At 40.6% G+C, this 11,095-nt stretch overlaps 1 protein-coding gene across 1 annotated transcript in view; it reads right to left on the bottom strand.

Annotated features, from left to right (window-relative positions):
- Window positions 1–4,960: 4,960 nt before the first annotated feature.
- TET2 (tet methylcytosine dioxygenase 2) overlaps window positions 4,961–11,095 on the bottom strand; it is a 133,042-nt gene continuing 126,907 nt past the window's right edge. The window contains exons 10-11 of the mRNA XM_059376814.1: window positions 10,174–10,528; window positions 4,961–8,106 (exon numbers count right to left, since the gene is read on the bottom strand). Coding sequence (XP_059232797.1) covers window positions 6,638–8,106; window positions 10,174–10,528 — 1,824 coding nt within the window. The 3' untranslated portion in view covers window positions 4,961–6,637. The remainder of the gene's footprint in view (window positions 8,107–10,173; window positions 10,529–11,095) is intronic.

The raw sequence follows: 11,095 nt of genomic DNA, 5'->3' as shown, positions 1-11,095 counted from the left end.
ATCCCAGATCCTTGGGATCATGACCCGAGCCCAAGGCGCTGAACTAACTGAGCCTCCCAGGTGCCCCTCTTTTCTCTTAATGCTTAAGTTGTTTGGAGGTTTATTTACTTATTTATTTATTTTCTTTATGTATTTGGTGTATTAGAAATTGTGACATCATTTCAACTATAGGAGTCACAATAACTAGAGGATTGTTAATTTATATGAAAAGCAGAGTGAGTCTTTATGAGATTACCAGACAGGGGATTATTTCCTCATTTGCCACTGTCTCTCTAGCTTTGAGGTTCTAGCGATGCTTCATCAAGAGGCTTTATACCATTACCTAAAACCATTTTGTCAGGTGAGGTAATTTGGGCTCCCGCCCTTAGGGAGAGAGGAGGGAGGCAGCAGGAGTCTGCTAGGTGAGCACTGACGTATGCTCAGTGGACTGAATCTCCTAGCAGTAAGCAAAGGAGAGGGAGGGAGATGTAAAAGTTTGTGAGAATGGCTGTTTATTCTAGTTTGTGCTTACAGCTTTACATTCTCATTAATCCTCGTCACATTTCCGTGAGGGATGTATTATTTTACTCATTTTTACAGATGAGGCTTGATGGCAAACAACTAGTGAAAATGCAAGGCCGAATCCCAAACCAGGTCCCTTCTACTATGCTGTTACTTGTACTTCATTGTATTCTTTAGAGCCATATCAAAAGCTACCCATAAGGGAAGGGTTAGGGCACCACAGACATCTTAAGTTACAAGCAACAATACCCAGATTTCTATTAATGTGACTATTCTGTGTAAGGAATAAAAGCAAGTGCTCGGTGAATATGCCCACAAATTCTTAAATTAGTGGTTTAAATGCTGTGGATTCATTCTTATGGGGGTAAGGAAGAAATAGAGTGTCTTTATGTAACTATTTTATTCTTACTACCCAACCAGAAATCTCATTTCAGTTTGAATGAAGAATTGGTTAGAGAGTAAAATGTCAAATTGGGTAGAGAAATTCCTTTTGAAACAGTATAAAAGGAAGTCCCAAAGAAAGCATATTTGTTGAGTGTGTTTCTGGGAAAAATAACTGATCCTTTCAGGAGTGTGTTGGACTAGACAAACATAGGATTTGTGAGAAATTTCTGGGTAAGAGAGGGAAGTGTAGGCAGGTGGCCGCCAATATATGGAAACAAAAGTATCTTTGTTCTTTGAAACTGAAGAGTGCTGGTAACACTGAAACAATCTCTAATTGCAGCTAATTCTTTTCTAAGCCGCTTTTGTGAACTCTAACAGCTAGAGAGTGTGCTCCCAGGGGAAGGAGGAAGGCAGGGAGAGAGCACCTCGAGCCCTCGGTGGTGAGTCCAGTGACTGGTTCGTGAGCAAGTGTCTTCACCTAGCAAGTACTCTCCCCTCGTATTGATTGTGGGAAGAAAAGATGCTCCTCTGGCCGTGCTTTTTTTCTGTATCCTCAACTCCAGATGCCCTCCAGCCCAACAAAACCAATTTAAAATTCTCAGCAGCTTGAGGAGAAGGTCCATGATAAATAAGGCCTTTCCTTGCAGAGTCTAGTTGTCACGCAGGTGATGAGGTCCAGAATCAGAGCATCAGAAAGGGGTCAAAGCTAAGCTAGAATTACCCCAAACAGGGGAGAGGGTAATGACAAACCAGCTGAAGAGACTGAGGACAGGAAGAAGCGCCCGGTGGGAAGGGCAGCTGTGTGCCTGTGTGCCTGTGTGCCTGTGTGCCTGTGTGCCTGCCTGCCCGTAGAGGTTCATTCTTGACAGTATTTGCAGAGGAGGCAAGGGGCAGGGAGAGCTTCACGAGTGCTGGCTCATTGTTATTTCCAGCTCTCTCTCCCATTCAAGTTCACCTGCAGGCCCCAAAGCAGCAAGTCTTCCTCCACCTTCATTTTACAGCGTCACCAGCCCCTGCCAGCCCAGGGCGGGATGGCGCCCTAGCAAGAGAAACTTTTGAGCTCATATTCTCAAATTTCCCTCACCCTGGGAAATGACTAGCAAAATTTGAAATGTGGGAGGTTCTCAAGGTTCGTCCAGAGGATAGATGGTGAAATGAGGATTGACAATATCCCCCGAGAATTGAAATTATTAAAAAAAAAAAAAAAAATCCAGTCACTGGATTACTGCTTTTTAACAGCAACATTGCTTCTTCTCTTAATATCCTGGCTTTGAGCTAAATGCTGGAGGAATCACCAGTCAAACTCAAAGGTTACATCATAGGGCAGTCATTTCTCCAGCTCAGGAATAACTATTTAAATCAAATCCCAGGGGGGGCAGGGGGTGGTTCCTGGCTGGCTTAGTCAGGGAGCATGCAACTCTTGATCTCAGGGTTGTAAATTTCAGCCCCTCGTTGGGTGGAGAGAGTCCTTAAAAACAAAATCTTAAAAAAAAAAAAAAAAACAAAAAACCCAAAACAAAACAAAACAAAACAAAAAAAACCCAAAGTTGGCCCAAGTTGAATAGAGATAGAAATACGGGGAAAGGGAATTCCCTTGAGTTCTCTGGCAGTTTAGGAAGGACTGGCGGGGATTGGGGAGGAATGCGGTGGTGGCTCTGGGTGGGAGGGCCGTGGCAGGGAAGTGGCCGGGGTTAGGTTCGAAGGCTCGTGTAATTGTAGGAAGACTCATGTAATTGTCATCAGTGTTTAGTAGCTCATGTTTCTAAAAAGTGTTTCCCACTGATGGTGGGAAACACACTGGTGCTGCGTGAGGGCTGACCAAGGGGAGGAGAGGAGGACAATCTAACTTGTGGCTCTCGGAAGCCACGTGGCAGGGATGAGGACTGGCACGTTTGTCTGGTGCCTCCTGGGCCACCTCTCCCCACTCTGCTTGCCTAACACCGCCTGCCTTTCAGATACATAGGAAGACGAATCTTCCTTGGGAAGAGTGGATGTGAAGAGGGAGAGGAGTCTGAGAACTGGGCTGGTCTCAGATCGAAGCCATTGTGAGCTCAGCTCCGTGAACCTGCTGCATCTCGAGAAGCCTTCACAGGCCACACACCAGAAGAGACAACCGTTTAAGGTCGGTAGAAGTGCTGTTGCTCCATCCCTAGTACTGGCTACACACACACAAAGTGCACAAGCTAAAGGGGGCTGGGGGGGAAAAAGTTGAATGTATATAGGCTATTCCACTAGAGATAAATTTTGGCTTTAGTTATCCAGATACTACTTTAGGTACAGTTTAACAAATAACCATCTAAAAAGTATCTTTAAAAAGCAATTTCTTTTCATTCCCTTTGGCCTCATTGAAGTAGCAGTGGTTCAGGCAGTAAACAGAAACTTCAACAAGACAGTACTTAGAGTGCATTAAATAAATATAAATTTTATTAAAAACACTCACATAGCGTTATCAGGAATGATATAATAATAAACGCTTTTCAAATAACCTGCATTCATAACATTACAATACTTACAGTATTTATAACCATCCTCAGGTTTTATAGACAAACCAAACATGAAAATGAAATGAAACTAAGTTTTAAAAAAAGCACAGAAAAATGCACACAGAGTTCATTATCTTAGTGTCAAACTGCAAAAATTTCCTACACAAGTTAACCACTAGCTTGAGAAGTGAACTGTACACCACTGTGCGTCAATCAAGATGAAAAATTCATTCAAGTAAAGTTGACACCACTCAGAAGCATTTTCAAGTATGGCTATATAGTTAACCTGATATTCCTATATAAGCAAATTGGAGATCTGCTTCCATTCATTCTAACTGAGGCAGGTTTGATATTTACAATTATAGATCTGATATTTACAATATGCCACTCGATTTCCTCTCTTCCTCCCTCCCTCCCTCCCTCTCTCCAAAGCAAACCCCAAACTACACTTCTTGCTCGTTGGCCAGCAGTTTGACAAATGACAGTGGGTGACACAGAAACCAAATATTCACAGAGGGATGGCTGACTCAAAACCAACAGATGTGCCTGTAGTAGCCAAATATCTGGGGTTAGATACATGGTATATGCAAAATATTTAAATCATGTGGTTTGACATACGCAAAGCAGACGTTTTTGAAATGTCTGTAAACTGGTCACAGCCAAAGACTGTGGGGCGATTTTTAAAAAAATCGAAAGCCATGTTATAAAGACTTGACCAGTAAAACTCAAAGGCCTCATTTAAGAATTTATTCGAAATGTCAGTAAGCACGAATGTACTCAGACCAAAATGTAACTGTACAGTCGATTGCACGCCACACCCTTATGTGTTCTGCCTGTGGAGGGAAGTCATTGTGGCCCTCTACTGTATTGGCTGCGGGATCAAAAACTCTGAAGAGTGTCAAGAGACTCTAGCCAACGGCCACTTGCCAAACTCCTGCCTTACAATCTTCCCTTTATCAACTCAGTGCATTCTATTTTCATGTAATTTTTTTTCCTGCTTGAAACAGTCAAAAGATTTCCCCAAACTTTTAAAATGCTTTTCTTTACAATAAAAAGAGCCAACAGATTTTTACAAAATTAGTTTTAGTTACATCAGGACATATACAAGTAAAATAGGAGGGATTCAAAGTAAAAGGGTTAAATCCCTGAAAAAAGAATATATTTATTAACCTACAACAATTTTACATAAACACAGGTGACATGTTGGCATAAGGAGAACATGAGCTGAAATATCCCTGAATTTTTAGAACAAAAAGGTTGAAGTTCAAGTTATACTTGCTAAGAAATCAAGTATTGAAAAACAGGTATGCTTTTTTAATAATAATAATAACAATAATAAAAAGACTTGGAAAAAAAATGATGGTACATGATGCTCTAAGCTTTCACTCTCAGTTCAATATCCTATTGCCAAACTAGTGTTGAGGTATATGACAAGTAGGAACATCACTCAAACCTTTAATGAATTCTTAGCTCACATTATGATATATTTGTAGCAGGCTGAGTAGCACCATCATGATGTGAATTCTGCTTCAAATCCATATATATATATATATATATATATATATATATATATACACACACACACACATATATATGTATATATTTAAAATTTTTTACAGTACTAAAATACTAAAGCATTGCGTTAAAAAAGTTTTGTTTACAATTTAATTTACTTACTATACATCTCTTTCACCACTTCTTTATACAAATTAATGATTTAAAACCACCACAGCAAACCAGCTGCCCGTTTTTTTCTTTTTAATTAACAGATTCACATGGAACTAACCCTGTTTATTCATCTTATGCAGGCATCAGTCTGCTCAATCTTCCTGGAAAAGAGGACACTTCAGCTAAGAAATGACAACATCACAATATACAATTATCAACACAAAAGCAGACTGCCATTCGGTTTGCTGAAGAGCGTACAGATCCATTAAATAACATCAGCTTAAGTGAACTAGCTTTGTTAAATCTGTAGCATGTCGTTAATAATTACCTGCAGTTAAGAGAAATTCCTAAAACTACATATTTGAGCAATGAACTTGTCATACAATGTTTTATAAAACTGTTTTACAGTATAGCATGTGAGATGAGCACCAGAAAACACGTGTTGTGGATTAATGTATTCCCTTGAATCCAGTAAGCCCTGTTGAGGATTTAACTGGCTGTATTAAAAATGGACACATTGCTCATCAGCAGATGCATGGCTAAAAGCAAAAATATTTTAAAAGCTTTCCTTGTTTCCTTAAAAAAAAAAAAAATCAACTTTGCATTCTAAAATGAAAGTAAACTTTTTTTTTTTTAAACGTCTCAGTACCTTAGCATTGTTCAAGTTGTCAAAGCTTAGGTAGACAAAGTGCTTCTAAAACACCATTTAAAATATTTATACATATACGTGTGTGCACATATACATATGTGTATACATATATGTACATATATAAGTTTATTGTCCTACAAGGACTTCACTGGATGAGCAAAATCCAGAGGCCTTTAAATGTCCACATTAAAAAAAAAAAACCCTCATGTAAGAATAGGTAATTATGCTAAAAACTTGAATGAAAAGGTACCCCTATTATTCAAGGGCATTGGAGTACACTGATAGCATCTTGATGATATAAAGGCATTAAATTTTCAATTGTTAAAGACACCATTTTCTTAGCACCATTTCTTAGAACATCCGAACAAATTCAGTGTTTTGCTCTCTATTTATTTATGCTTCCTGTAGCTATTTTGATAAATAAAAGTTAATATTAAGATTACAGTAAAAACTGCATGTTAAAAAGCCGTAATTCCAGTATTTCAGTACATTGTATATTCAGCACCAGATGGTATTTTAAAATTCCTGCCACTGTAATACTACAGTACTTGTTTAACTTGTGTTCCATGACTATGCAAACTTGGTATTATTAAAAGTGGTCACAGATGTGTAGAGTTCTAAGGGGGAAAAAAATCACATTTACATATCATCTCGTCCAATAATAGAACCAGTGTTTAAAAATGTAAATTGTGGAACACTTTCTTCCCCACCTTCTTTTTGCATAGAATGCTTTGGTCTTTTTGCCTAGATGCCATCTGCGACCACTTAGGAGTCAGTGGAAATTAAGTGCTATGGTAGGATGACCTCTTCTTTTGCTGGTGAGCTGAGGTTCCTCCTACCACATTTGTCATAAATCCTGTATTCTTTCCCCACTGCCCCCGTCATGAGAACTATACTATGGACAGGTTGGTTGTGGTCTTTTCAAATGAGGTACCCACCACAAGGGGTGACATCATATGTATCTGTTGTAAGGCCCTGTGACCCGAGTGAAGGCATATGGAGATGTAGTTACTGTGGAGTCTGTGGTCACGGACATGGTCCTTTCAGCAAGGGACTTGATAAAGCGCAGGTAAGTGGGCTCGGAAGGTTCATGCGGCTCAGTGGGCTCCCGTTTCACTTTTTTGCCGTGGGTTTTCTGAGGCACATAGTCCGGGCCATACTTCTCACACTCTTCCTCTTTCTCTCGGGCTTTCTCAGCCATTTTGGCTTCCCAGAGCGCCAAGCCATGTTTTGGCTCATTCATGCTCTTATGCTGGTAAAAGACAAGCGAGATCCTGGTGGGGTGATTCCTATTGGGATTCTTTAAAGGGGTGGTGGCGTGAAGCTCGCGCTTGGCACACTCAATGAGAATTGACCCGTGAGTTGGAGCCACAGCCACTCCCCCAATGTCAGGATCTAGAAAGCTCTGCTCACTGTCTGACCAGACTTCATCATTGTCCTCGGTGGCAGATGGCTGCTTTTCCTGGTTACCAGCCTCCTGTAGCTTGTGTAAGCCTTCTTGGACAGAAGCGGTTCTATCATGGCTAAGACCTGGAAGCATCTTAGAGAACCCATTAGCTGTGTGGGCAAGCATGTCATTTTCCTTGTTTTGGAGGTGCAGGGCATGGAGAGAGCTGTTGAACATGCCTGGAGCGGCACCGTAGTTATGGATTATATGAGAAGATGGGGGATGTTCACCATTCTTATAGTCTATGTTTGGATTGCTCACACTGGGTGGTAATCTAGAGGCGGCTCCCATGAAGTGGCCATCCATCTCATGAGTGGAATAAGGAGTAAATGTCCCTACATGGTGTACATTTGTTTTAAGGGTACAACTGCTGAAGGCATCTCCCTGCATAGTTTGGTTTCCATAACCTAAGTACTTAGAAGAAAAATTCTGGCTATTTCCAAACCTCGGCTGGTAAAGTGTATGGATGGGTGGTAAATTTAGTTTAGAGAGAGGGTCTTGGTTTGGATACCTGTATAGATCCATGGGTTGAGGCTGTGGAGAATAGGAACCCAGATATGGGGAGCAGTTATCCACCGATACATTTCCATTGCACTGATAGGATGGATATTGGTTATTCTGGTTGAGAAGCCCGGTGTAGGGATTCATGGGATTAGAAGAATTCAAATATGAACCTGTAGCTTGGGATGGTGTGGAATAGAGGTTCATAGGGCTGGCACTCCCATAAACATCTGAAGTGTGTGAAGAGCTCGGGTAAGCCTGGATCACTGGATTGGGCCGTCTGATGTACAGGTTGGCAGATCCAGAGGAAGAGTAGGAGTTGACAGGCTCTGACTGAGGGTTATTCGTCACTGGGTGATGCTGGGGTGGGTGCTGGGGTGGCTGCTTCTGTGGCTGTGGAGGTTGCTTCTGCAGCGGTGGGGGTGGGGGCTGCTGGGGCTGCTGCATGACTGGTCCTGAAAGTCGCAAAAGCTCTGTGGACAGGAGAGGAGAAAGCACACACATGTGTCCAGTTATTATTTTACAGGAGCTAGCAAGGATGCTTAAATGGACTGGAGAACCCCGCTAAGATTATGCAATACCCATTAAACAAGGATAAGAGCAAAGTCAGGGTTCTGATCATTGTCTGGTGTAATTTTTTGTCTAAAGCATTGGATAAAACAGCAGATCTCTACAACAGTACAATTTGGTAAGTGAAGAAAAATGTCACAAACATCCCCAAGCTGTTTCACTGAGAGCACCATGTTTTCTGGAGCTTCTGTGTGTCTGATGAACCACACTCTCCCTCAAGTGCCCATCTCCCTCCATCCCATCTCCCTGCCCTTCCTGAGTCCTCCCTTCCTCAAGGAAGCCTGCTCGGACCTCATCTCCTAGTGCATGTATAATACCCACTGCAGACATCAGTGAGATAGAAAAATGCGTCCTAATGTATGGTAATTATGCATTTTTAGTCCTCTTCTCCCGCTGGTGCAAAGGAGTTCCTTGAAGGAAGGGCCCAGGTCTTATTTTACTTATTTCTCCATTGCCTGGTGTGCAATAACATTTGTTAAATAGTTGGAAGTAGCATAAAATTTGTTACAGGAGACAAATTTGTTCAACAATGCTATTAGAAAAAGAATGACATTCATTTAAATACCTCAAGCATATCTTCTATAATTGGCAAACCCTATCTACAGAGTTGTCAATAAAACTTTAAAGTAATTTTCAGCTTTGTAAGTGAAAATTTTGTCATATGTCTGTTTCATGACCTCGCTTAAAAATCTATATATAAGAACAGAACAAATAAATGGAGCTGTAATGGCAATCCTAAGCATTGAAATGATTATTACAGAGACCAGTTAGAAAAGACTGGAGGCAGAGTTCTGATTATACTTTGCAGCTCACTTAAAGGAGAGATTAAGAGTGAATAGGATTTACTTCTCTCTCTCTCTCTCTCTCTCTTTTTTTTTGTCATGAGATGCCTTTATTATTATTTTTTAAATTTATTTTTTATTTATTTTCGGCATAACAGTATTCATTGTTTTTGCACCACACCCAGTGCTCCATGCAATCCGTGCCCTCTCTAATACCCACCACCTGATTCCCCCAACCTCCAACCCACCTGCCAATTCAAACCCCTCAGATTGTTTTTTCAGAGTCCATAGTCTCTCATGGTTCACCTCCCCTTCCAATTTCCCCCAACTCCCTTCTCCTCACTTCTCTTAGTGTAAGTCAGCCAATCAACACACATTTTTGTTGAGCATCTTTAGCATATTATTCTAAATTACTTAGTTTCTCTAGGTTTTGAGATGAATTGGTAGGGGAATTTGACTTGGTGAAGATAGTTGGCTCTAAGCAAACTAGTAGACTAAACTTAAAAAACAAGCCTTTTCCTTTTGTTAATGCCAGGCTAATGCCATCTGTAAGATGTGGATATGGATATTACATGGTATGGCATTTTGTAGAAATTAACTGAAGACAAATACAAGGGGCTTTGACAATCTTCTCCTGCCCATTCACCATAATTCCCATTTTCAAAGTTCTTATTTCAACAAATAGTACTGTTTTAGTTACCTAGGCTTAAAATGTTGAAATCAGTCTTAAATTTTTCTTTTGACTTTGTTCCAGTGTTTGGTCATCCATGAATTGAGAATCATTTTAGGAGTATTTGCTTCCATAATTTTTGCTGTATCTTCATTGCTACCACCCAAACTCAAGCTTTTCTCTTGGTTTATTGCATCAATCTCCAAACTCATAGCTCCCCAGCCTCTAATCTGCCCTCCTGTCACTGCTAGATTAACCCTAATTTCACTATATTACCTGCCTATCATAAAACTGCCACCTATTATAGAACAGAACCCAAACTTCTCCATTAAGCTGGGGTTAAGGGTGCCCTATCTCATTATCATCTCCAAGAACAAAGCCTGGTCCTTGGGACTTCAGAGAAGATTTTGGTACAAAACTAAGACCATGATTGAATATATTCATCTGAAATAACTGATACTCATTTTTAATGTAAGTTTCAGATAACACAGATGCACAATGCTTTACATTAAAGTTACCTGCCAACTGTTTAGCCTGGCTTGCATTTTCAGTCTGTTTTGTACGAGATGAGGCTGACTTTTCCTTTTCATTCTTATTTGCGCTGTTCTCCAGAGAGGAAAGCTTTTCAGCTGCAGCTTTCTTGGCTTCTAGTTTCCTTTGTCGGCATGTCTTGACTGGTTCCGCTAACATCCTGACTTTCCGCCGAAAAGAACTCAGCACCTGAATCGCACCATTTTGTTTCTTCTTCTCTTGAGCTTCCACACTCCCAAACTCATCCACATCAGAGACTTTGTAGAGAGGCAGAACATGCAGCTGCTCATCCTCAGGTTTTCCTCCGATTTCTCGATTGTCTTCTCTAGTAAGGGTGCATACCTGTAGGGAAATAAGACAGTACTCAGTTTCAGCCCAAAAGAAGTGTGTGTGTGTGTGTGTGTGTGTGTGCGTGTAACTTTCCCCCTGTCAGTATTTAGATTTGTGGTGGTGGTCTCCTGTACCAGATCAGTGACAGGCATATTACCATGAATCACGTCTATCTGTTCTTAAGGGAGGTGCCATTAAAATGGTACAGGGAAAAGACAGTCCACGTTAACTTTTTTTTCCCCTTTTCTTTTTTTGAGTCTATCAGGAACTGTTGCCCATGGTGACTTTCTTCTTCACATATATTTCTGATTCTAGGAAGAACCAAAATGAAGCAATCTCCCACCTTTCACACTTGAAACATAAATGCAAGAGATGTGAAACCTCTTTAAGAAGAGGCTATAAGTTTCTTCCACCAAATGATTTCCTGTTTTGCTAGTTATCAGTCACCTAATCTCATACTTCTGTACACAAAGACATTTCACATCTTCCCCCACACCAGACTCTTAACTCTCCTTCATTGTGCTTAAGAAATTTCCACAAAATACCAAAGTGAAATCTAAATAATGTAAAATTGGGTCC

The sequence above is a fragment of the Mustela nigripes genome, chromosome 1 (assembly GCF_022355385.1).
Source record: "Mustela nigripes isolate SB6536 chromosome 1, MUSNIG.SB6536, whole genome shotgun sequence".
Taxonomy (NCBI): domain Eukaryota; kingdom Metazoa; phylum Chordata; class Mammalia; order Carnivora; family Mustelidae; genus Mustela; species Mustela nigripes.
This window is presented reverse-complemented; position numbering and strand designations above follow the sequence as displayed.